The 27196-nt window shown below is 38.1% G+C and overlaps 3 protein-coding genes and 2 pseudogenes across 4 annotated transcripts; all 5 read right to left on the bottom strand.

Annotated features, from left to right (window-relative positions):
- Window positions 1-270: 270 nt before the first annotated feature.
- On the bottom strand, window positions 271-1816 carry LOC148719760 (melanopsin-like; annotated as a pseudogene).
- A 2832-nt stretch (window positions 1817-4648) lies between these two features.
- Window positions 4649-8148, bottom strand: LOC148719759 (visual pigment-like receptor peropsin). Of its 2 annotated transcripts, none has more exons than XM_088739112.1 (2): window positions 7387-8148; window positions 4649-6502 (listed from the first exon to the last, which is right to left on the bottom strand). In XM_088739112.1, the coding sequence occupies exon 2, from the start codon at window positions 6467-6469 to the stop codon at window positions 5465-5467; it is 1005 nt and encodes a 334-aa protein (XP_088595238.1). In that variant the 5' UTR covers window positions 6470-6502; window positions 7387-8148; the 3' UTR covers window positions 4649-5464. The 2 variants fall into 2 exon arrangements, with proteins under 2 accessions (XP_088595238.1, XP_088595239.1); XM_088739113.1 differs by lacking the exon at window positions 7387-8148 and adding an exon at window positions 6859-7234.
- A 3512-nt stretch (window positions 8149-11660) lies between these two features.
- On the bottom strand, window positions 11661-12524 carry LOC148719758 (sphingosine 1-phosphate receptor 1-like; annotated as a pseudogene).
- Window positions 12525-14606: 2082 nt separating this feature from the next.
- LOC148719757 (G protein-coupled receptor 161B-like) lies at window positions 14607-15840 on the bottom strand. The gene has a single exon (XM_088739332.1). The coding sequence runs from the start codon at window positions 15838-15840 to the stop codon at window positions 14836-14838; it is 1005 nt and encodes a 334-aa protein (XP_088595458.1). The 3' UTR covers window positions 14607-14835.
- A 3801-nt stretch (window positions 15841-19641) lies between these two features.
- LOC148719756 (melanopsin-B-like) lies at window positions 19642-21145 on the bottom strand. Its single transcript, XM_088739452.1, has one exon. It carries the CDS (start codon window positions 20892-20894, stop codon window positions 19890-19892), a length of 1005 nt encoding a protein of 334 aa, XP_088595578.1. The 5' UTR covers window positions 20895-21145; the 3' UTR covers window positions 19642-19889.
- Window positions 21146-27196: the final 6051 nt, after the last annotated feature.

Here is a 27196-nt window from a genome sequence, read left to right as displayed (position 1 = left end):
TTGCTCACCAATCAGCAAATCACACGCCTCACACAGTCTTTTATCAGAGTTTATTCTACCATTTCGTTTCTTGTGTTTATTTCCTCCTTTTTTTCTCGCAGTTTATATTACAGTAATTACAGTAGATTGCTATGCAAGGAATTTCTTCCAATACTTTCAGTGCAGTATTTGAAATGGTCATCAGCAACTAATACTGGTGTAGATAATCAAGAGAAAGTTAAATGACAGGTGAAGTACATATTAGACAAAGGACTCAAAGTTAACAATGAGCCAAATGCATAGCTTTAGTACTACTCAGGAAAAAGTTATCACTGACCAGAGTCGAATGGGTGAGGGAAAATCGCTCGTGGCAAAACCAACACCTCGCACTTTCTGTCGTCCACACAAACGGATACCTGCGCAGAAGCTCTACTCCAGGATACTGCCTAACATTATAGCATCTTTGAAGTCTGAAAAGCTTTGTTCGGTCGACGTCAGTGTCTTACTTAACGACGAATTTTGCGTGGAAATCGCTAGTCGGCCTTTATCATTCTTTGGGCGCTTGCTGGCTTCAGTCCTGGTTCACATTATCGTTACCATAGCGACCGCAGCTCAATGCTTTTTTAAAGCTGGTTGGAAACGTGGATTCATTATCCCATAGATAATCGGTTTTGCTTAACTACTCGAGAACATCCATTAGATAACTGTTGCAAAGATTTACACCCAACAGTCTCAATAACAACGACAATGGATTTTTTCTAAATATAGACTAGTGGGCAGCACTTCTGCGAACAGTAGTTGTAGCTAAAACCGTAGCCCCCAAAATATTTTCCCAACTTGCCTTGCACGTTTTAAATTTTTCACAACTTCGCCGGTTCCTGTTCGTAAGTTCGGCCAAGCCTCTAGGGTTATACTTGTAAAGCTCCCAGAAGAAGTCTACAACAGTAAGACGAAACGCGTCAGAAAATAAAAACAGTTTTACAACTACTTTTCGCAGAAGTGCCGATCCCTAGTCTATATTTAGAAAATCCCTCGGGATATCACACCCAGCAGTCTCAATAACAACGACAATGGAAGCAGGACCCCAGGTAATCACAAAAACACAAACCACAGTAAAACTGGCCTTCAACAATTTCATGTCAGTGCACTGAGCATTTGATGCACTGAAACAATTTTCTTCATTGTGTACGTTGATATTTAGCGAGCTGTGTTTCACTGTTTTGATAGATTTTATAATAGCTGTAAAATATTGCGATTGTGCAACCGTTTACAACTCCCCCAACAACTAATATAAGGTATGAAGTTTGTTTTATCTCCCAACTGAAAGCGCAGACAGAGAATTTCTTGTGATATTCAAACTTTCCCCGTCCGTACAACGGAGGTGTGGCACAAAGAAAAGCAACCAACCAGACGAGAACACAAAAGAAACAGGCAATTCTCCTACTGGGGAATATTCTGCAATAAAGGGCTGGTTTTACAACTCATAGATCGATTTAGTGCAATTACGCCCATATTCAGAATGGAAGCGATACCCAGTGTGAATTGTGTCATTGCAGCCATCTCGCACCACTGCTGGGAGAAATTCCAAGTTCCGGTTCAGAGACTCCCAAAAGGGCGTGTGAAGCGTTGCTTTGGTGATGTCAGTTATTGCCAGATTGTAGATGAAAATGTTGGTGATACTCTTGAGCCTAGAGTCTTTACTAATCACATAGATAATCAGAAGATTACCGGGTACACATGCAAGGCAAACGAGAATGGGCAAGCTCACCTCAAAACTAATCTCAGCGCGTGAACGACCCAGAGGATCCAAAGAGATTGAGCCATAGCTTTTCACCATTTTGTGATGGAGCAGTTTGACTAATGTTCATCAAATTGGATGAATATTAGTCTTTATAAAGATTGCTAACCATGGCGGACCAAAATTCACCTACTGTTTGGAAAAATAAAACTTGCTACTGATTATATTTTAGCGACTAGTTAGCTGTTGACGCCTTAAGCAATCATTAGCATTTGTAATTAAGAAGTGCAAGGACACTACTTATTTTCATCAACACGTTCGGTAGTGCGATAGTGGTGTTGGAAATTGTGAAACTAAGGAATGAGATTCACTTGAAATCTTCTTTGAAGAATGAACAATTCATAGATCTTCTCAAATTTTTTCTCCTCTCTCATGCACTTGAGTATGATATTAAAAAATTGTATTGCTAAAAGAGGGCAAAAAACATGTTTCCAAGCTTTTCAATATTATCCAAGGCTGTTTCAAAACTATTTTTGTTCTCACCTTCCAACTGTCAAATCTTATATTAATGAGAACACCTGCAGTTTCCTGGTTGTTTCAAATATCAAGAGAATTAAGCTTTTCAGTTCCAGTTTTTTGTGAGTCTTATTCCGAAGTAGAAGCATGAGGTACCTATCTGTAAACGAAATACTCAAATTTGAAATTCAGAATTACATGCTTTCAACTCCTCATGAAATTTATTTTGTCGTTTTTAATTTTCGCATGTGTCAATCAACTAGGGGAGAACAGCAAATTCAAGTTTGCTTGACTGAACTGTTATATTTGTTCTAAGAAAGACATCAAATGAGTAAGTTAACGAGGCCCGTTGAGTTATTTCAATTCGACAACATAATTTCCCTACGCACGACCAGCTTGAAGGATGATCTTCCAACTCGGTTAAATTTAAATCACGAAACTCTTTGTCAAATTTTACGGTGCCTAGTTAAAAATAAAACTCATTATCTTCCATCCAGATCTTAATTTATCTAACGTTTGCTCTTCGTCAGTGATTCGGCGATGTATTCTACCCAAAAACATGGCCAGCCTTCATATATGACAGGTGGAAAACGCGTGCACTGTAAGTACCTCCCGTTGTCCCATACAAACTTAGGAAAAGAATTCTTAGCCTGCGAAACTTAGCCTTAGAAAACTTAGCCTGCGAACAGGCTCCCCGTTCAATCAGACTTGGGGACACGCGCGCCGTTGTGCTCCTCCAAGCCGGAGGCCTGTTCGCAGGCTATAGAAAACTTTTCTAAGGCTTTGTATGGGACAACTGGAGGTACTTACAGTGCACCCATTTTCCATCCTGTCATGTGGCATTAAACAATGCCCAAACAGATTACATTCAATTGAAAATTCATATATTATTTTTCTAACACTCCGAACTCACTCATTTTCTTTGTTATATTTTGCTGGTCTATAGGTACATGTTCCATGCACGACAAAGCCACAAATAGATTTTATATTATTCTGTATTATGGTGTCTTGTATCTGCTTTTGCGACATATCCCATCAGGGAGAATTTTTAGAGAATTCGATTGTCCGCCACAAATCATCAAACAACTATTTCCTTTTTCATTTTAAATCGAACTTTTCACATGAAGTACTCGGAGGAAATTCTTATTCATCTTCGTGTCGCGTAAAAGTAGAGCTTCATGTTCATTTTTGTGGCCTGATTTAATTGAGGGAAATAGAGGTATTATGCTGTGGTTCTAGTAAAGATACGATAGCAAATTTTGCTTTCCATTGACTCGGCTCCCGAAAATTCGTCTCTACAAAAACATGACAGGGGTTAGAACTAAAACATTTCTAAGCTATGTAAAGCCACTGGCTTCGGCGCCTCTAAATCCTACAATGTAAAATTAAAAGAAAATTAATATTGTTTCTTATCATGCGTGATACACAATAAGCCGTATATCTTCCATTCATTAGGAATGAGCGCTTTCAAACGAAAAAAAATCACTATTTCGATAATTACTTTTGAAACTGTTTCAATCTTTACGATTCAACTCACCTTTTCGTGCAATGCTCTTGATATCTGTAACCTTTGCTTGGTACTGATTAAAACTAAGGCTGAGTAGTTTAAAACCTTCTTATAACATGCTAGTTTCTAGCCGCAGGTGAATTACTAAGTGACTTTAAAAATGATGAGAAAAACACTTTTACAACATCAGGTTTATCCACGAGAAACATTCAAATGGATGCAGCTGCAAGTCAAGTGATTCTTTAAGAAGAACAATATTACAGGTTTTTTTAGAGCAAACTGTAGCATATAAAGCATTTATCAGAAAAGCAAATATTAACGGAGTTCCAAGAGATGCAAATTGGTCACTTCATTTTATGAGTGATCCAGTAGTTTCTTTCAACTTTCCGCTTTTCCCCCTACGATTGTTTGTTTCTTTGTTTTTTTCTGTGGAATCAAATGTATTTTTTTGGGAGCTACATTGGCTGTTAAGATATTGTTGATAATCTCAAAGAAAACCTTCCTTAGCTAAATTTCATTACGACCCTGATTGTTATTATTTCGGCCATGCATTACGACCACAACTTAACGCCTTCTTAAGGACTAGTTTGAACTGTGGATTTATAATCCTGTAGATAATTGGATTTACCATACTACTATATAATACTAAATAAGCGCATATTGCGTAAACCTCTCGTGGAATATTACACTCAAAACTTTCCAAAACTATCCCTATAGACAATGCAAACCATGCCATTACAAAGAAACAAACGCAGTGAAACAAATCTTCAACACATTTATGTCACAAGGACTGCAATGCAAACCGCATACGGAAAATAATACAACCAAGCTTTTCGCTTTTCTGAGTAAACTTTTGCTACTCAGACTTATGATGAAACACCGAACTAAGCAAAATAAAAGCTCTAACATGTTTTGTATAGCTCTTCTTCTTTGATTATTGTGATTTACACAGAAAAATTACGACAAGTCCCTTACTTTACTGATATACAGGTTAAGAAGTATTTTCAGTGTTTATGCTACTTGCAGCTTATACAATTAACCTTACTAACTCATAGTACTCTCCCTTAAAACACTAATTTAAGCTACAGAAGGTTGTAATGCGAGGAGGGAATTTATTGAGAACCTTTCAGTGCAGTATTTGCAGTGATCATAAGCAACTACTGCTGGTGTTGATAATCAAGAAAAATTTTAATAACAGGTAAGCTGAATATGTATTACATTGAGGCTTCAAAGCTAGCAATGAGCCAAATGCATCGCTATAGTCCTAACCATAACAGGGTTATTGGCCAGAGGAGCCGAACGGATGGGGCAGAATCGTGCAAGAGAAAACCAGCCCCTTGCTTTTCCCGTCGCCTCCTTAAACCGAGTGTGTGGAACGGATCCTTGCTACTTAAGTTACTTCCTTGGTTAGATATTCTAGTCTTCTCGGATAGGGACGAATAAATGGAGGTCCCGTCTCCTACAAGGTTGGGGGTAGGAGACGTTAATTTCCCACGCACGAGATTACTGTGTGATGGATGTCCTCCCCTTGGTGGGATTTAATGGGTGGACTACTCGCATGCATGGATCACATATGTTCTGTTCTAGTCCTACCCTACTGCGGTAATGCAGTGGAAATGGTGAGAAACATGAACATTGACATTTTTTACTGTCAGTAGGTCTAAAGCGCTTTGTTTGGTCGTCAATGTTTCACTTAAAGCAGAATATTCCGTGGACACTGCCAGTCAGCCTTTATCATTCTTTGGGCGTTTGTCTCCTGCCCTCCCCCTGGAGCTTTGGTTCACATTATCGTTGTCAGAGCGACCACACCTCAGTGCTCTTTTGAAGGCCAGTTGGAAACGTGGATTCATTATCCCATAGATAATCGGATTTGCATAACTACTCGAGAACATCAAGTAGAGAACTGTTGCACAGATTTCCCTCGGAACGTTATATCCAGCAGCCTCAATGACAACGACAATGGAAACAGGACCCCAGGTCATCATAAAAACACAAACCACAATAAAACTGGCGTTCAAAAGTTTCATGTCATTACGCTGAGCATTTGATGCAGTGACACGTTTTCCTTGATTGTGGGCGTTTATATTATGCGTGCTTTGTCTCACTGTTTGATAGACTTTATAATAGCAGTAAAATATTGCGATTGTACAACCGTTTATAACCCCCCCGACACCTACTATCACATACGAAATGTGTTTCTTCCAAGTTAACGAGCATGTAGAGAAGTTCGTGTGATATTCAAACTTTCCCCATCCGCACAACGGAGCTGTACTGAAAAAAAGAGCAACCAACCAGACGAGAACACAATAAAACCATGCACTTCTTCTGCTGGGAAATATTCTGCGATAAAGGTCTGATTTTACAACTCTTACATATCGATTTAGTGCAATTACGCCCATATTCAGAATGGAAGCGATACCCATTGTGAATTGTATCATGGCAGCCATCTCACACCATAGTTGACTGAAACTCCAAGCTCCGGTATTGAGGCTCAGGATCCAAAATGGCATGTGAAGCGTCGCCATGGAGATGTCAGTTAGCGCCAGATTGTGAATGAAAATGTTGGTGATACTCTTGAGCCTGGAGTCTTTATTAATCACATAGATAACCAGCAAATTACCAGGTAGACATGCAAGGCAAACGAGAATGGCCAAGCTCACCTCAAAACTAACCTCAGCGCGTGAACGACCCAGAGGATCCAAAGAGATTGAGTCAGAGCTGTTCACCATCTTGTGATAAAGCAGTTTAGAAGGTAAAGGGGCCTAAACATAAAATTGGCTGAACGTTAGTCGACATAGAGAATAGAATAGACTGCTGAGAATGGAGTACTCCAAAAGTCAATTCCTGTTTTAAAAAATAAAACCTACTGTTTATTTAAGAATTTTTAGCATGCTTCTATTGAGTTGGATGCACGCGGGAAGTTTGGAAAGCACGAGAGAAGTGAGAGTTAGTTTAGCCTCTGTAGAGGAACTGGTGCTCCAAACCAGTGCTTCAACGATCATCCTCCTATTAGTTCTAAAAAACTTTATTTTCACGGTTTCTTCTGAAGTTCATTTGAGGCTGACTTTCTTCTAAGTTTATAGTTAATGTAATTATTTGGTGCTTAAGTTTCCCTTACGGAACAAAGTGAAGGTTTATTAAGCCGCAGCCAGTCATTCCACGGTGTTCTTGGGTTGTCCTCAAAATCTTCGCGACGTGACCCGCGGAATTACATGATATGGCGTTTAGATGTTTCTCGAATTAATATCCCAGAGGGCATCAAACTTGAGGCTTATTCCCGTGCATAAGCTGTTTCATCTTTGTAACTTCAAAACGAAAGCGGGACGATAACTAAACACGGAAGAAACAGTGGGAAATAGAGATATGTGGGCATTTGCTGTTCGCACACTTTGTCGGCAAAGTAATGATTTTATAGTCGTTCCCTTTGTTTTTAATTTAAATAAACTTCAAAACTTAAAAGCAACTAAAATCAGGCAACTGTTCATCAAAATACGGCTTCCAATTAAGATGTAGGCTTGTAGGAAAGGGGCAGGAGCTGCTGAAAAACCCCGTACATTCTCCATTAAGAATAAGCGGTTTGAGACAAGAAAAATACCATTTCAAAAGCTACCTTTGAAATTATTTCAACCTTCATCGTCCAACTCACCTTTTCGTGCAATGCTGTTGATATTTGTAGTCCCTTGATGATTCAGTCAAACTGAGAAAGATATTGAAAATCTTCTCATTCATAACACGTTAGTTTCTAGTTACAAGTTAACGACCAAGTACAGTACAAAAGTAGAAAAATCCTTTCATGACAATAAATCCATGGGAATCATTCAAATGGATGCAGCTGCAAGGTAAGTGACCCTTAAGAAAAAAATTACTCGTCCCAAACTTTTTGAGGACGAAGTATGGAAAAAAGCATGTGTCAGGAAAAGTCAATATAAAATGCGAGGGGCATCTGCGAGTTTCTTTCAGGTTTTTGCACATTTCCCAACGCGATTCAGTGTATTTTATGGAATTAAATAAGTTTTCTTTTTATTTTGTTTTTTTTTTTTTTTGAGGAGGCCACATTGGCTCGTGAGGTATTGTCAATAATCTCAAAGGAAACGTGCCTCATATACAATCAAGTAATATTAGTTTTTGGCTACAGCATGAAAGAAATAGTCTGCAAAGCGTTACGCATGTCAATGCAACGTAATACTGTCAAACTAGGAGGAAAGAGTAGAGTGCACTACTTGAGAAATGACAAAAATGCTTGTAAAATTAAAATCAAAAGCTTATGCGTGTCTCGTGGCTAACGTATACCTCAAAAACACGTAGAAATGACGAAATTTGAAAAAGTTTCATTTTTGTTTCAAATTGAAGGCGGGACAAGTCCAAAAGTATAAATTTTTACTCAGATAATGGAGATCGATAGAGTTCGTCAAATGGAGAATCTTTAATGTTCCTTTGTGCTGATAGATTGATCCGATTTTTTTATACTTTTTTTTATGAAGCAATAACTTATAAAGAAAATGTAAAAAAGCACCAAGTAACGGTGTCAAGCTGCACGATTGCGGAGAGCAATTGACGAGATACCACTTGATGTCATTTAGTTAAGAGCTCTCGCCTCTGAAGAGTTTAAATCTTATTCAGAATCAACAGGATTTGATCACAAATTGCATCAGGAATAGGTTAGAATAGCCCTTTCTGATATTAGCTCTTGGCTACAGGGTGAAGTAAATGGTCTTCGATACTTACAAATATCAATTCAACTTAATATTGTCAAGCCAGCAAGAGATGGTTCTTATGACAGACCCATTTGCGCATCATTCAAAATAATTTGACAGATCGACACTGTGAACTTATTCACTATGTGAGAGGACCGGAAAGGAAAATATTTTTCCTCGAGTAATGACGCACGGACCAAGCGATATATCTGTGAGATTTTTCATACAAAGGTCCAAAGGGACTTCAAAAACGCTTCGACATTTTTTCGATCTGGTAATAAGAAAATCTACCAGATTAATGCAGGGATCGGTTCCGTGGCAAACAAGTCGTGAAAAGGGAACAAGACAAGATCGATATGAGACTTAAAGGGTAGTGTTGATACTTCAGTCAATGGTTGAAAGAAAACAATTGATAACATTTGTTAATTGTCGTTAGGAATTCTATTGGTTTTCTGTCACTCAAGTAAGTCTCTTCGAAGTGAGGATTTCCCTTACCATATTTAACCAATGGCGTAACGAAAGAATATTTTTTATTTAAATGATTTGAAGTTGTCGTCGCCATTCGAAATTTATGTCATAAAGATGTATTTTTGGTGGATGTATGCTACTGTTTCGTTGAGAAAAGTATATAATTAGGTATGAGTCACAATTAATTTCCCTTTTTATTAGGTTCCTGATAGACTTGGGATTAGTAACTTCGTAAGATCGCGCAACGTGTTCAAAGTTCATTTTAGAAGGAATCGCTCCGTGCTAAATTGTTCTCTCGCTGACCGGGGTTTCATATGATTTTGCCAACCGGATGCCCAATTGAAATGCCAACCCGTGTTTACGAGTGATTAGGAAAAATCTGCTGGATATCGTCACAGAAGTAAGTGGTCGATGATATGCGATTAATCACTGTAGTTCGCTTATGTTGTAGTTTGCCCTGTAGTTTTCCCTATCTAATATTATGCAACGTTTTCCTTAATAGATCGAATAAATCCAGACATCAGTTATACAGTTTACGTCATCCAAGTGATTAATAAGCCCCTTTTCTCCCTGGATCAGATACATTAAGAAAATGCACGACAAAGCCACAAATATATCTTATATTATTCTGGTGTCTTGTATCTCCTTTCGGGACAGATCCCACCGGGGAGATTTTTAAAGGGTTCGAGTGTACGCCACAAATCATCAAACAACTATTTCCTTTTTCATTTGATATTGAACTTTTCACATGAAGTACTCAGAGGAAAGTCTTATTCATCTTCCTATCGCGTAAAAGTAAAGCTTCATGTTAAATTTTGTGGCCTGATTTAATTGAGGGAATTAAAGGTATTGTGCCGTAGTTCTAGTAAAGATACGATAGCAAATTTTGCTTTCAGTTGACTAGGCTCTCGAAAATTCGTCTCAACAAAAGCATGACAGGGGTTAGAACTAAAACATTTCTAAGCTATGTGAAGCCACTGGCTTCGGCGCCTCTAAATCTTGCAATGTAAAATTAAAAGAAAATTAATAGTGCTGCTTAACATGCGTGGTACACAATAAGCCGTATGTCTTCCATTCATTAGGAATAAGCGCTTTCAAACGAAAACAAATCACAATTTCGATAATTACTTTTGAAACTGTTTCAATCTTTACGATTCAACTCACCTTTTCGTGCAATGCTCTTGATATCTGTAACCTTCGCTTGGTACTGATTCAAACTGAGGCTGAGTAGTTTAAAACCTTCTTATAACATGCTAGTTTCTAGCCGCAGGTGAATTACTAACTGACTTTAAAAGTGATGAGAAAAACCCTTTTACGACATCAGTTTTATCCATGAGAAACATTCAAATGGATGCAGCTGCAAGTCAAGTGATTCTTTCGGAAGAACAATATTGCAGGTTTTTTTTTAGAGCGAACTGTAGCAAATAAAGCATTTATCAGAAAAGCAAATATTAATGGACTTCCACGAGATGCGAATTGGCCACTTTATTTTATGAGTGATTTAGTAGCTTCTTTCAAGTTTCCGCTTTTCCCACTGCAATTGTTTGTTTTTTTTCTTTTTTTTTTGTGGAATCAAATGTATTTTTTTTGGGAGCTACATTGGCTGTTAAGATATTGTTGATAATCTCACAGGAAACCTTCCTTAGCTAAATTTCATTACGACCCTGATTGTTATTATTTCGGCCATGCATTACGACCACAACTTAACGCCTTCTTAAGGAATAGTTTGAACTGTGGATTTATAATCCTGTAGATAATTGGATCTACCATACTACTATATAATACTAAATAAGCGCATATTGCGTAAGCCTCTCGTGGAATATTTCACTCAAAAGTTTCTAAAATTATCACTACAGACAATGCAAGCCATGCCATTACAAAGAAACAAACCGCAGTGAAACAAATCTTCAACACATTTATGTCAGTAGGACTGCAATGTATACCGCATACGGAAAATAATACAACCAAACTTTTCGCTTTGAGTAAACTTTTGCTACTCAGACTTATGATGAAACACTCAACTAAGCAAAATAAAAGCCCTGACATGTGGTGTATAGCTCTTCCTCTTTTATTATTGTGATTTACAAAGAAAAATTACGACAAGTCCCTTACTCTACTGATTTACAGGTTAAGAAGTATTTTCAGTGTTTATGCTACTTGCAGCTTATACAATTAACCTGACTAACTCATAATACTCTCCCTTAAAGCACTAATTTAAACTACAGAAGGTTGTAATGCGCGTTACGAAAGAATATTCTTTATTTAAATGATTTGAAGTGGTTGTCGCCATTCAAAATTTATGTCATAAAAATGTATTTTTGCGTGGATCGATGATACATTAGGAAAAAGGGTTTTGATTGGTGGATTCACACACACACACAGACACACACACACACACACACACACACACACACACACACACACACACTCACACACCCACACACGCACACACGCACACATCATTCAGTTCTGATCTGATTTATTTCGACTGAGGGGGAGGGGAAGAACATAAAATATCTGCGCATAGATAATGGTGCAAGAACCAAGCGATTGTCTGCGAGGCAATGTACATCAGTTGAAGAGGAGCTCTAAGATTTTATCGATCTGGCAATGCAAGCACTAATTGGATGAATCTATAGAATAAAGAGAAAAAGGGAAATGGCTAACGCTGAGGGAAAAAGCGAGTGAATTCTTAATCATTTTGAAGCATCTGAACCAATCTAATACATCTACCGAGAGGAAAAGACACCAAATCTCATTTAAGGATTCAAATAGGTGCTTTATTGTTCTTTAAAATACTGATCAAGTCAATCATATTAGCATTGTTACATCCAAGATGGATGACACTAGTCATAATGCAGGTACAAATGGTAAAGAAATGTTTTGAGCTGTATGCGAAACGATATTTTAGGACGTTTGAAAAATTTAGGTGAAGCCTTTTGATATGCTCAGAACACGATAAAGCTACTTTGAATGTATCGTTGGACCCGAATAGGTGGAAAAAGGAAGAAGGTCGGGATTCTCCGTCCTTCTTTTTGCAAATAACGCCTTGAAGGCTGGCTTGAACTGAGGGTTCAACATTCCATATACGATGGGAATTAAAACAACATGCTAAGAACACAAGATAACTCGATATCATTAATGGCAAAGCTAACCCTTCTCTTCCACCTCCCAACAAAAGAACGAGGATTGCCTTTGGAAGCCAACAAAGTACGACAACGCAAGCTATGCCCAGTGTGGTATTAATGCACATGTTCTCGGCGTTATGAGCGTTCTTGCATGCGGCACGATTTGCTCTTGTGCAAATCTGGATTCTATTCCGTCGAACAGTGTTATAAATTTTGAAGTAACACCAGCAAATTATGTAAGGAGATGGTTGTGTTATCATAAGGAAGACCAAGTAGGAGACATGTGGTCCATCAAATGACCATTCAAACGTTCAGAGAAAAGACTGAGGGTAGAATCTGTACTTCCCCCATCCATACAGCGGTGGACTTCAGAGGATGAGAGGTACAACCCAGCACAGGGAAAGAAGGATTTTTGGTCTGCTTTTCTCTGAAAAGAAAATGCCATTATACAATTGGGGTTTCACGACCTTGAAATACCTTCTGAGTGCAATGATTGTTTGTTTGTTTATTGTTTGGTGGAATCAAAATGTATTTTTTTTGGAGCTACATTGCCTGCTAAGATATTGTTCATAATCTCGAAGGAAACCTGCCTTAGCTAAATTTCATTGCGACCCTGATTGTTATCATTTCGGCCATGCATTCCGACCACAACTTAACGCCTTCTTAAAGGGTTAGTTCAAACTGTGGATTTATAATCCCGTACATAATTGGATTTACCATACTACTATATAGTACTGAATAAGCGCATGTTGCGTGAACCTCTCGTGGAATATTACACCCAAAAGTTTCCAAACTCAGTATTACTATGGACAATGCGAACCATGCCATTACAAAGAAACAAACCACAGTGAAACATATCTTCAACACATTTATTTCAGTAGGACTGTAAGGTATACCGCTGATTCCGTTGGTTCTGTCCTCTTCACCGTGGGCGTTCATAGTCTGCGTGCCTTTCTTTGCCTTTTCGTAAATTTTATACTTGGAATATAGTATAGCAATCGTTATCCCTTTCACTGCTATCAATGTGCTGTGCGAACTGTGGTTTATGTGCCAGCTGAAGGGACAGGCAGAGAATTCGAAATGAGACTGGTTCCCCAACCGCATAATGAAGGTGTAGCGAAAGCACAGCAACCAACCAAACAAGAAACAATACAGCCTAACTAATTTTTTGCTGTAGAACAGTTTTCTGTATAATGCACGTTTTACTACAGTGACGTATCGATTTAGGGCTAATAATCCCATTATTGAAGTATGACACGAAGTAGCCAGAATGGACCCGGATACACTTGGCATAATACCAAGTTCTCGCATACAGGCTCCCCTACCCAGAAAGGCGTGTATTTGGTTGCCATGGTGATGTCAGACAAAGACAGATTATGAAGGAACAACGGTGACGTTTTGCAGGCTGGAGTCCTTATTGATGACATAAACAACCAGCAGTCGTAAAAAATTCTTCTTTTCATTTCATCCTCAGCTTCTTTGCCATAAAAAATGAGGTTTTTAATTGAACGTCAGTGAGATTGAAGCTTTCATTATTTACCTTCAAGTGTGAGGAAAGTTTGAGGGAGCTTTCAAAAAGAGATCTAAGCAATCAAATATATTGGTGGAGATTTGCTGCCACAAATCACTTCTGTCAGCAAAATGCATAGCTGTGCGCCACCTTTACCAGTTTAATCCCAAATCCAATGTGTAAGTCTCCCATTTGGCTGCTTTGAATTTCGTCCTCGACTGGTTATGAAAATTTGATTTTCATTGAAAAAAAAAAACCCTCCAGCTAATGAGTCTATCTACTTTCCTCAAACAAATGCAAATTCTTTATCTCCTTGCTGAAAATACAAGCAAAAGGTTTCTCGTCATAAGGTGGTCATCTGTGCCCCACCGCACAAGAGAGATGTTGCAAAGCTAAGGGCACCTAGCCATACGGAAAATAATACAAACAAGCTTTTCGCTTCTCTGAGTAAACTTTTGCCACTCAGACTTATGAAAAAACACCGAACTAAGCAAAATAAAAGCCCTGAGATGTGTTGTATAGCTCTTCCTCTTTTATTATTGTGATTTACAGAGACAAATTACGACAAGTGTCTTACTTTACTGAATTACAGGTTAAAAAGTATTTTCAGTGTTTATGCTACTTGCAGCTTATACAATTAACCTGACTCACTCATAATACTCTCCCTTAAAACATTAATTTAAGCTACAGAAGGTTGTAATGCGAGGAGGGAGTTTATTGAGAACTTTTCAGTGCAGTATTTGCAGTGATCATGAGCAACTAATGCTAGTTTTGATATTGAAGAAAAAGTTTAATAACAGGTAAGCTGAATATGTATTACATTGAGGCTTCATGGCTAGCAATGAGCCAAATGCATGGCTCTAGTCCTAACCATAACAGGATTATTGGCCAGAATAGTCGAACGGATGAGGCAGAATCGTGCAAGAGAAAACCAGCCCCTTGATTTTCCATTCGCCTCCTTAAACCGAGTGTGTGGAACGGATCCCTCCTACTCAAGATACTACCTTGGTTAAATATTCTAGTCTTCTTGAATAGGGACGAATAAATGGAGGTCCCTTCTCCTACAGATTAAGGAGTAGAAGACGTTTATTTCCCACGCACAAGTTTACTGTGTGATGGATGTCCTCCCCTGGGGTGGGATGGGTGCGATCTAATGGGTGGAATACTCGCATGCATGGATCGCATATGTTCCGTTCTAGTCCTACCCTACTGCGGTACTGCAGTGAAAATGGTGAAAAACATTAACATTATAGCGTCTGTAGGTCTAAAGCAGAATATTCCGTGGACACTGCCAGTCAGCCTTTATCATTCTTTGGTCGTTTGTCTCCTTCCTTCCCCCTGGAGCTTTGGTTCACATTATCGTTGTCAGAGCGACCACACCTCAGTGCTTTTTTGAAGGCCAGTTGGAAACGTGGATTCATTATCCCATAGATAATCGGATTTGCATAACTACTCGAGAACATTAAGTAGACAACTGTTGCACAGATTTCCCTCGCAACATTATATCCAGCAGCCTCAATGACAACGACAATGGAAACTGGCAACCAGGTCATCAGAAAAACACAAACCACAGTAAAACTGGCCTTCAAAAGTTTCATGTCATTACGCTGAGCATTTGACGCAGTGACACGTTTTCCTTGATTGTGTGCGTTTATATTACGCGTGCTTTGTTTCAATGTTTGATAGATTTTATAATAGCAGTAAAATATTGCGATTGTACAACCGTTCATAACCCCCCCGACAACTACTATCATATAAGAAATTTGTTTCTTCCAAATTAACGAGCACACAGAGAATTTCGTGTGATATTCAAACTTTCCCCATCCGTACACCGGAGCTGTGCTGAAAAAAAGAGAAACCAACCAGACGAAAACACAATAAAACCAAGCACTTCTTCTGCTGGGAAATACTGTGCTATAGAGGGCTGGTTTTACAACTCTTAGATATCGATTTAGTGCAATTACGCCCATATTCAGAGTGGAAGCGATAGCCAGTGTGAATTGTATTATGGCATCCATCTCACACCATAGTTGACTGAAACTCCAAGCTCCGGTATAGAGGCTCAGGATCCAAAATGGCATGTGAAGCGTCGCCATTGAGATGTCAGTTAGGACCAGATTGTAAATAAAAATGTTGGTGATACTCTTGAGCCTGGAGTCTTTATTAATCACATAGATAACCAGCAAATTACCAGGTAGACATGCAAGGCAAACGAGAATGGCCAAGCTCACCTCAAAACTAACCTCAACGCGTGAACGACCCAGAGGATCCAAAGAGATTGAGTCAGAGCTGTTCACCATCTTGTGATAAAGCAGTTTAAAAGGTAAAGGGGCCTAAACATAAAATTGGATGAACGTTAGTTTACATATAGAATAGAATAGACTGCTGAGAATGGAGTACTCCAAAAGTCAATTAGTGTTTTAAAAAATAAAACCTACTGCCTATTCAAGAATTTTTAGCGTGCTTCTATTGAGTTGGATGCACGCGGGAAGTTTGGAAAGCACGAGAGAAGCGAGAGTTACTTTAGCCTCTGTAGAGCAACCGGTGCCCCAAACCGGTGCTTCAACCATCAGTCTCCTATTGGTTGTAAAAAACTTTATTTTCACGGTTTCTTCTGAAGTTCATTTGCGGCTGACTTTCTTCCAAGGTTATAGTTAATGTAATTATTTGGTGCTTAAGTTTCCCTTACGGAACAAAGTGAAGGTTTATTAAGCCGCAGCTAGTCATTCCACGGTGTTCCTGGGTTGTCCTTAAAATCTTCGCGACGTCACCCGCGGCATTACATGATATGGCGTTTAGATATTTCTCGAATTAATATCCGAGAGGGCATCAAACTTGAGGCCTATTCCCGTGCATAAGCTGTTTCATCTTTGTAGCTTTAAAACGAAAGCGGGACGGTAACTAAACACGGAAGAGACAGTGGGAAAGAGAAAAATGTGGGCATTTGCAGTTTGCACACTTTCTCGGCAAAATAATGATTTTATAGTCGTTCCCTTTGTTTTCAATTTAAAATAACTTCAAAACTTAAAAGCAACTAAAATCAGACAACTGTTCATCAAAATATGGATTCCAATTAAGATGTAGGCTTGTAGGAAAAGGGCAGGAGCTGCTGAAAAACCCTGTTCATTCTCTATTAAAGAATAAGCGGTTTGAGACAAGAAAAATACCATTTCAAAAGCTACCTTTGAAATTATTTCAACCTTTATCGTCCAATTCACCTTTTCGTGCAATGCTGTTGATATTTGTTGTCCCTTGATGATTCAGTCAAACTGAGAAAGATATTGAAAATCTTCTTATTCATAACACGTTAGTTTCTAGTTACAAGATAACGACCAAGTGCAGTAGAAAAATCCTTTTATGACAATAAATCCATGGGAATCATTCAAATGGATGCAGCTGCAAGGCAAGTGACCCTTAAGAAAAATATTACTCGTCCCAAGCTTTTGGAGGACGAAGTCTCGAAAATAAAGCATGTGTCAGGAAAAGTAAATATAAAATGCGAGGGGCCTCTGCGAGTTTCTTTTAGGTTTTTGCACATTTCCCAACACGTTTCAGTGTATTTTATGGAATTAAATGATTTTTTTTTTGTTTTTTTTTGTTTTTTTGAGGAGGCCACATTGGCTCGTGAGGTATTGTCGATAATCTCAAAGGAAACGTGCCTCATATACAATCAAGTAATATTAGTTTTAAGCTACAGCATGAAAGAAATAGTCTGCAAAGCGTTACGCATGTCAATCCAATGTAATACTGTCAAACTAGGAGGAAATAGTAGAGTGCACTACTTGAGAAATGACAAAAATGCTTATAAAATTAAAATCAAAGGCTTATGCGTGTCTCGTGGCTAACGTATACCTCAAAAAGACGTACAAATGACGAAATTTGAAGTTTCATTTTTGTTTCAAATTGAAGGCGGGACAGGTCCAAAAGTGTAAATTTTTACTCAGATAATGGAGAATCTTTAGTGTTCCTTTGTGATGATAGATTGATCCGATTTTTTTATACTTTTTTTAATAAAGCAATAATTTATAAAGAAAATGTAAAAAAGCACCAAGTAAAGGTGTCAAGCTTCTCGATTGCGAATACCAATTGAAGAGATACGAGTTGATGTCATTTAGTTAAGAGCTCTCACCTCTGAAGAGTTTAAATCTTATTCAGAATCAACAGGATTTGATCACAAATTGCATCAGGAATAGGTTAGAGTAGCCCCTTGTGATATTACCTCTTGGCTACAGGGTGAAGTAAATGGTCTTCGAATAGTTACGAATATCAATTCAACTTAATATTGTCAAGCCAGGAAGAGATGGTTCTTATGACAGACCCATTTGCGCATCATTCAAAATAATTTGACAGATCGACACTGTGAACTTATTCACTAAGTGAGAGGACCGGAAGGGAAAATATTTTTGCTCAAGTAATGACGCACGGACCAAGCGATATATCTGTGAGATTTTTAATACAAAGGTCAAAAGGGACTTCAAAAACGCTTCGACATTTCGTCTATCTGGTTATGTGAAAATCTACCAGATTAATGCAGGGATCGGTTCCGTGGCAGACAAGTCGTGAAAAGGGAAAAAGACAAGATCGATATGAGACTTAAAGGGTAGTATTGATAGTTCAGTCGATAGTACAAAGAAAACAATTGATAACATTTGTTAAAGCCTGATAGTTTCTAAAGAAACTCTTTGGGACTGCGTCAGTGGGGGTAACGAAATAATTTGAATATATCGAGATAGTTGAAATGGTAAATTGGCCACCGTTACGATTATAAAAGCTGACGTTTCGAGCGTTAGCCCTTCGCTTCGACGAAGGGCTAACGCTCGAAACGGAAGCTTTTATAATCGTAACGGTGGTCAATTTACCATTTCAACTTTGTTGATATGTTCAAATGATAACATTTGTTAATTGTCGTAAGGAATTCTATTGGTTTTCTGTCACTCAAGTAAGTCTCTCCGAAGTGAGGATTTCCCTTATCGTATTTAACCAATGGCGTTACGAAAGAATATTCTTTATTTAAATGATTTGAAGTTGTCGTCGCCATTCGAAATTTATGTCATAAAGATGTATTTTTGCGTGGATCGATGCTACTGTTTCGTTGAGAAAAGTATATAATTAGATATGAGTCATAATTCATTGACAATTAATTTCCCTTTTTCATTAAGTTCGTGATACCCTTGGGATTAGTAACTTCGTAAGATCGCGCAACGTGTTCAAAGTTCATTTTAGAAGGAATCGCTCCGTCCTAAATTGTTCTCTCGCTGACCGGCGTTTCAAATGATTTGCTAACCGGATGCCCAATTGAAATGCCAACCCGTGTTGACGAGTGATTAGGAATTATCTGCTTGATATCGTCACAGAAGTAAGTGGTCGGTGATATGCGTTAAATCACTCTAGTTCGCTTAATTATGTTGTAGTTTGCCCTGTAGTTTGTCCTATCTAATGTTATGCAACGTTTTCCTTAATAGATCGAATAAAACCAGTCATCAGTTACACGGTTTAGGTCATATAGTGGATTAATAAGCCCCTTTTTCTGTCTGGATCAGATGCATTAAAAAAATGCACGACAAAGCCACAAATAGATTTTATATTATTCTATATAATGGAGTACTGTAGTCCGCTATTGCTTGCAATAAATAAAAATCACTGAGCTCTAAACTGGAGTCAGTCAATAAGTACGCACTCAAAACTTTGCTTAATCTCGGCAATAATGTTGATTACAATACAATCTTAGCTAAAAGCAACATGAAAACTCTAGAACATAGGCGATTTTATATTTCCTTGGGTTTACTTTTTAAATGTATGAAATGGAACGGTCCGGAATATGTTAAAAACTTTTTTAAATTGCGGGAATCTAGATATAGTTTAAGGAATAAAGGTGTAAATCTAGTGCAACCTGGGTATAATAATAGATCGTATCATAATTCCTTTACATATAAAGCTAGTCACCTTTGGAACAGTTTACCAAGAGAAATTAAAACAGCATCTAAGCTTAGCGATTTCTGTAGTAAACTTAAGAATTTCGGTTTTAGCACTCTAGGACCAATCTGTAAATGTTATATATATAGTTGACTTTTATTGTACATACACATACATTGTCATTCTTACTCATATTCATCTACTGCAACATCTTTCACCGAACATAATGTTTAGACTCTTTTAACTATCAATATTAATCACCTACAATTTGTTCCATTCGCATATGTTCGCATATGTTCCGTTCTAGTCCTACCCTACTGCGGCAATGCAGTGAAAATGGTGAGAAACATTAACATCATAGCGTCTGTAGGTCTAAAGCGCTTTGTTTGGTCCTCAAGGTTTCACTTAAAGCAGAATATTCTGTGCACACTGCCAGTCAGCCTTTATCCTTCTTTGGGCGTTTGCCCCCTTCCTTCCCCATGGAGCTCTGGTTCACATTATCGTTGTCAGAGCGACCACAGCTCAGTGCTTTTTTGAAGGCCAGTTGGAAACGTGGATTCATTATCCCATAGATAATCGGATTTGCATAACTACTCGAGAACAACAAGTAGATAACTGTTGCAAAGATTTCCCTCGGAACATTATATCCAGCAGCCTCAATGACAACGACAATGGAAACTGGTACCCAGGTCATCATAAAAACACAAACCACAATAAAACTGGCCTTCAAAAGTTTCATGTCATTACGCTGAGCATTTGACGCAGTGACACGTTTTTCTTGATTGTGTGCGTTTACATTATGCGTGCTTTGTTTCAATGTTTGATAGACTTTATAATAGCAGTAAAATATTGCGATTGCACAACCGTTTATAACCCCCCCGACAACTACTATCACATACGAAATTTGTTTCTTCCAAATAAACGAGCACACAGAGAATTTCCTGTGATATTCAAACTTTCCCCATCCGTACAACGGAGCTGTGCTGAAAAAAAGAGCAACCAACCAGACGAGAACACAATAAAACCAAGCACTTCTTCTGCTGGGAAATACTGTGCTATAGAGGGCTGGTTTTACAACTCTTAGATATCGATTTAGTGCAATTACGCCCATATTCAGAGTGGAAGCGATACCCATTGTGAATTGTATCATGGCAGCCATCTCACACCATAGTTGACTTAAACTCCAAGCTCCAGTATAGAGGCTCAGGATCCAAAATGGCATGTGAAGCGTCGCCATGGAGATGTCAGTTAGCGCCAGATTGTGAATGAAAATGTTGGTGATACTCTTGAGCCTGGAGTCTTTATTAATCACATAGATAACCAGAAAATTACCAGGTAGAGATGCAAGGCAAACGAGAATGGCCAAGCTCACCTCAAAACCAACCTCAGCGCGTGAACGACCCAGAGGATCCAAAGAGATTGAGTCAGAGCTGTTCACCATCTTGTGATAAAGCAGTTTAGAAGGTAAAGGGGCCTAAACATCGTATTGGATGAACGTTAGTTGACATATAGAATAGAATAGACTGGTGAGAATAAGGTGCTCCAAAGTCAATTAGTGTTTTAAAAAATTAAACCTACTGCTTATTTAAGAATTTTTAGCGTGCTTCTATTGAGTTGGATGCACGCGGGAAGTTTGGAGAACACGAGAGAAGCGAGAGCAACCATAGCCTCTGTAAAGGAACCGGTGCTCCAAACCGGTGCTTCAACGATCATTCTCTTATTGGGGCTAAAAAACTTTATTTTTATGGTTTCTTCTAAAGTTCATTTGCGGCTGACTTTCTTCTAAGTTTATAGTTAATGCAATTATTTGGTGCTTAAGTTTCCCTTACGGAACAAAGTGAAGGTTTATTGAGCCGCGGCCAGTCATTCCACTGTGTTCTTTGGTTGTCCTCAAAATCTTCGCGACGTGATCCGCGGCATTACATGATATGGCGTTTAGATGTTTCTTGAATTAATATCCCAGAGGGCATCTCAATTGAGGCTTATTCCCGTGCATAAGCTGTTTCATCTTCGTAACTTCAAAACGAAAGCAGGACGATAACTAAACACAGAAGAGACAGCGGGAAATAGGGAAATGTAGGCATTCGCAGTTTGCACACTTTGTGGGCAAAAATTTGATTTTATAGTCGTTCCCTTTTTTTTTAATTTAAAATAACTTTAAAACTTAAAAGCAACTAAAATCAGGCAACTGTTCATCAAAATATGACTTCCAATTAAGATGTAGGCTTGTAGGAAAAGGGCAGGAGCTGCTGAAAAAACCCTGTTCATTCTCTCTTAAAGAATAAGCGGTTTGAGACAAGAAAAATACCATTTCGAAAGCTACCTTTAAAATGATTTCAACCTTCATCGTATAACTCACCTTTTCGTGCAATGCTATTGATATTTGTAGTCACTTGATAATTCAGTCAAACTGAGACAGATATTGAAAATCTTCTCATTCATATCACGTTAGTTTCTAGTTACATGCTAACGACTAAGTGCAGTAGAAAAACAGAAAAATCCTTTCACGATAATAAATCCATGGGAATCGTTCAAATGGATGCAGCTGCAGAGCAAGTGACCCTTAAGAAAAATATTAGACGTCTCAAGCTTTTTGAGGACGAAGTATGGAAAATAAAGCATGTGTCAGGAAAAGTAAATATGAAATGCGAGGGGCCTCTGCGAGTTTCTTTCAAGTTTTTGCACGTTTTCCAACACGATTCAGTGTATTTTATGGAATCAAATGGGTTTTTTTTTGAGGAGGCTACATTGGCTCTTGAGGTATTTTCCATAATCTAAAAGGAAACGTGCCTCATATACAATCAAGTAATATTAGTTTTTGGCTGCAGCATGAAAGAAATAGTCTGCAAAGCGTTACGCATGTCAATCCAACGTAATACTGTCAAACTAGGAGGAAATAGTAGAGTGCACTACTTGAGAAATGACAAAAATGCTTATAAAATTAAGATCAAAAGCTTAAGCGTGTCTCGTGGCTAACGTATAGCTAAAAAAGACGTAGAAATGACGACATTTGAAAAAGTTTAATTTTTTTTCAAGTTAAAGACGGGACAAGTCCAAAAGTGTACATTTTCACTCAGATAATGGAGATCGATTGACTTCGTCAAATTGAGAATCTTGAGTGTTCCTTTGTGATGATAGATAAATCCGACTTTTTTATACTTTTTTTACGACTCAATAACTTATAAAGAAAATGTAAAAAAGCACCAAGTAACGGTGTCAAGCTGCTCGATTGCGGAGAGCAATTAAAGAGATACCACTTGATGTCATTTAGTTAAGAGCTCTCACCTCTAAAGAGTTTAAATCTTATTCAGAATCAACAGAATTTGATCACAAATTGCATGAGGAATAGGTTAGAATGGCCCTTTATGATATTAGCTCTTGGCCGTACAGGCTGAAGTAAGTGGTCTTCGAATAGTTACGAATATCAATTCAACTTAATATTGTCAAGCCAGGAAGAGATGGTTCTTGTGACAAACCCACTTGCGCATCATTCAAAATAATTTGATAGATCGACACTGTGAACTTACTGACCGGAAGGGAAAATATTTTTGCTCAAGTAATGACGCACGGACCAAGCGATATATCTGTGAGATTTTTAATACAAAGGTCAAAAGGGACTTCCAAAACGCTTCGACATTTCGTCGATCTGGTAATGAGAAAATCTACCAGATTAATGCAGGGATCGGTTCCGTGGTAAACAAGTCGTGAAAAGGGAACAAGAAAAGATCGATATGTGACTTATAAGATAGTATTGATAGTTCAGTCAATAGTTTAAAGAAAACAATAACATTTGTTAATTGTCGTAAGGAATTCTATTGGTTTTCTGTCACTCAAGTAAGTCTCTTCAAAGTGATTATTTCCCTTATCATATTTAACCAATGGCGTAACGAAAGAATGTTCTTTATTTAAATGATTTGAAGTTGTCGTCGCCATTCGAAATTTATGTCATAAAGATGTATTTTTGCGTGGGTCGATGCCACTGTTTCGTTGAGAAAAGTATATAATTAGGTATGAGTCATAATTCATTGACAATTAATTTCCCTTTTCATTTAGTTCGTGATACACTTGAGATTAGTAACTTCGTAAGATCGCGCAACGTGTTCAAAGTTCATTTTAGAAGGAATCGCTCCGTGCTAAATTGTTCTCTCGCTGACCGCCGTTTCATATGATTTTGCGAACCGGATGCCCAATTGAAATGCGAACCCGTGTTTACGAGTAATTAGGAATAATCTGCTGGATATCGTCACAGAAGTAAGTGGTCGATGATATGCGATTAATCACTGTAGTTCGCTTATGTTGTAATTTGGATATATCAACAAAGTTGAAATGGTAAATTGGCCGCCGTAACGATTACAAAAGCTGACGTTTCGAGCGTTAGCCCTTCGTCGGAGCGAATAGAGGAATTGTGGGTTGTGTGTGTTTTTAAAGGCAGAAAATGGAGCTACGTTATTGGTGGGAACATGGCAACGAGAAAAACATGAGTAATTTAGTGGAATGAAAAGCGTTCGTTGATCCTTCTGGGACTTAGACCGCCGGTTTGAAAGATGAGCTTTTGTTCAAGATTTTTACGGCTTTCCGTGCTACCTTAGTGCAAGGAAAGACCGCAGATTGCCATATGTTGCTTAGAATGATTAGGTAAATTAAAATGTCTAGCGACTGGTTTCGAAGTGTCCTTGTTATTCCTTTCCACGTCTCGAAGGTGTTCTCGGAATCGGTCACCTAGTCTTCTGCCTGTTTCGCCGATGTATATCTTTTTGCAATAAGTGCAAGTTATGCAATAGATTACGGAGGTGCACGTCAAGTGATCGGTGATCTTAATGGATCGTTTAGGTCCCGATATTTTATCAGTGTTGTGAATGAAAGGACAGGTTTTGCATCATGCACGAGCGCATTTAAAAGTGCCTGGTTGGTCATTAGTCTGAAAAAAACTTCTAACTAAAAATTGCCTATGTTTTTGTCGCGTTTGAATGAAATAAGCGGAGGCTGCGAAAAGATAGTGCTTGTCTCTGGATAGTTTGCCCTATCTAATATTATGCAACGTTTTCCTTAATAGATCGAATAAAACCAGACATCAGTTATACGGTTTAAGTCATCCAGTGGATTAATAAGCCCCTTTTTCTCTCCGGATCAGATGCATTAAGAAAATGCACGACAAAGCCACAAATAGATTTTATATTATTCTATATAATGGTGTCTTGTATCTGCTTTTGGGACAAATCCCACCGGGGAGAATTTTTAGAGAGTTCGAGTGTACACCACAAATCATCAAACAACTATTTCCTTTTTCATTTGATATCGATTTTTTTACATGAAGTACTCGGAGGAATTCCTTATTCACCTTCATGTCGGGTAAAAGTAGAGCTTTTGTTGAATTTTGTGGCCTGATTTAATTGGGGGAAATAAAGGTATTGTGCCGTGGTTCTAGTAAAGATACGATGGTAAATTTTGCTTTCAGTTGACTCGGCTCCCGAAAATTCGTCTCTACTAAAACATGACAGGGGTTAGAACTAAAACATTTCTAAGCTCTTTGAAGCCACTGGCTTCGGCGCCTCTAAATGCTACAATGTAAAATTAAAAGAAAATTAGTATTGTTGCTTATCATGCGTGATACTCAATAAGCCGTAGGTCTTCCATTCATTAGGAATAAGCGCTTTCAAACGGAAAAAAATCACTATTTCGATAATTACTTTTGAAACTGTTTCAAATCTTTACGATTCAACTCACCTTTTCGCGCAATGCTCTTGATATCTGTTACCTTTGTTTGGTATTGATTCAAACTCAGGCTGAGTAGTTAAAAACCTTCTTATAACATGCTAGTTTCTAGCCGCAGGTGAATTACTAAGTGACTTTAATAATGAGAGAAACCCTTTAACCACATCAGTTTTATCCACGAGAAACATTTGAATGGATGCAACTGCAAGTTAAGCGATTCTTCAAAGAGAACAATAGTACAGGGTTTTTTTAGAGCAAACTATAGCAAATAAAGCATTTATCAGAAAAGCAAATATTTACGTATGATGCACGATGTATAATGTAGTAGAAAGCGCTATTTATGCAATAGCGAAAATGAGACCTGAAAAATATCAGGCCTTTGCGGGATTCGAACCACTGACTTCTGCGATAAAATTAAGTTTAAAAGCTTATGCGTGTCTCTTGGCTAACGTATAGCTCAAAAAGACGTGGAAATCACGAAATTTGAAAAAAGTTTCATTTTATTTTTCAAATTCACGGTGAGACAAGTCCCAAAGTGTACATTTTCACTCAGATAATGGAGATCGATAGATTTCGTCAAATGGAGAATCTTGAGTTTTCCTTTGTGATGATAAATTCATCCGATTTTTTTATAGTTTTTATACGACTCAATAACTTATAAAGAAAATGTAAAAAAGCACCAAGTAACGGTGTCAAGCTGCTCGATTGCGGAGAGCAATTAAAGAGATACCACTTGATGTCATTTAGTTAAGAGCTCTCACCTCTAAAGAGTTTAAATCTTATTCACAATCAACAGGATTTGATCACAAATTGCATGAGGAATAGGTTAGAATAGCCCTTTATGATATTAGCTCTTGGCCGTACAGGCTGAACTAAGTGGTCTTCGAATAGTTACGAATATCAATTCAACTTAATATGTCAAGCCAGGAAGAGATGGTTCTTGTGACAGACCCATTTGCGTATCATTCAAAATAATTTGACAGATAGACACTGTGAACTTATTGACTAAGTGAGAGGACCGGAAGGGAAAATATTTTTGCTCAAGTAATGACGCACGGACCAAGCGATATATCCGTGATATTTTTAATACAAAGGTCAAAAGGGACTTCAAAAACGCTTCGACATTTCGTCGATCTGGTAATGAGAAAATCTACCAGATTAATGCAGGGATCGGTTCCGTGGCAAACAAGTCGTGAAAAGGGAACAAGACAAGATGGATATGAGACTTAAAGGATAGTATTGATAGTTCAGTCAATAGTTTAAAGAAAACAATTGATAACATTTGTTAATTGTCGTAAGGAATTCTATTGGTTTTCTGTCAGTCAAGTAAGCCAAAGAAAGCGTCATGAATCATCGTAAACATGTATGCAAATTGGACCCGGCTTCCGTTGGACTCCCTGAGGATGCCTCGTTAAGCGCGGTTAGAATTTTTGATCATTTGTCACTCCGAATGCAAACAGTCCTGTTCGAGGCGAAGAAGTTTAAAGAAGAGCATTATTACCAGTACTGTTGGTCAAAGGGCTCCTTTGTTTATTTACGGAAAGATGCTACGTCTCGAGCTATCAAGATCAAGAATATTGGTGATTTGCTCAACCTGGAAAACGGAGACCAAAGCTAAGTATATATCTTGTAATGACAACTCTCAATGGTAGTCCTAAGTGACAGATATGTTTGCCGAGCAAACAAATCTTTATTAAAAAACCTTCCGTTCTCAAATGTTGATATCATCCGAACGCATGGTCAGTTCAATAATAGCCTGAACAGTAACTTGCCAACGAAAAAGTACTTAGATAAGCTCCGTAGCCTCCATGAATTAGATATTTTTAGTTTGAATACTCAAAGTAGTGTCAATCCTGATAGCAACCTAAATAATCAACAAATTCGAAGCCGATATTTCTCACCACATAGCTTTTGTAAGTTTAAAAACGATCTCATGCGAGATGAAAACAAAACATCTTTCTCAATTCTACATAATAATGTACGAAGCCTTCGCCGTAACCTTGAAAATCTGCAAGTACATTTACTGGATAC

Source organism: Stylophora pistillata, chromosome 11, assembly GCF_964205215.1.
Source record: "Stylophora pistillata chromosome 11, jaStyPist1.2, whole genome shotgun sequence".
Lineage (NCBI taxonomy): Eukaryota > Metazoa > Cnidaria > Anthozoa > Scleractinia > Pocilloporidae > Stylophora > Stylophora pistillata.
Note: the sequence above shows the minus strand (reverse complement) of the source record. Positions and strands in the feature narration are given on the sequence as shown.

What these genes read in the sequence shown, in the direction of transcription:
- LOC148719756 (XM_088739452.1), bottom strand. Translation starts at nt 20,894, where the DNA reads ATGGTGAACAGCTCTGACTCAATCTCTTTGGATCCTCTGGGTCGTTCA.
- LOC148719757 (XM_088739332.1), bottom strand. Translation starts at nt 15,840, where the DNA reads ATGGTGAACAGCTCTGACTCAATCTCTTTGGATCCTCTGGGTCGTTCA.
- LOC148719759 (XM_088739112.1), bottom strand. Translation starts at nt 6,469, where the DNA reads ATGGTGAACAGCTCTGACTCAATCTCTTTGGATCCTCTGGGTCGTTCA.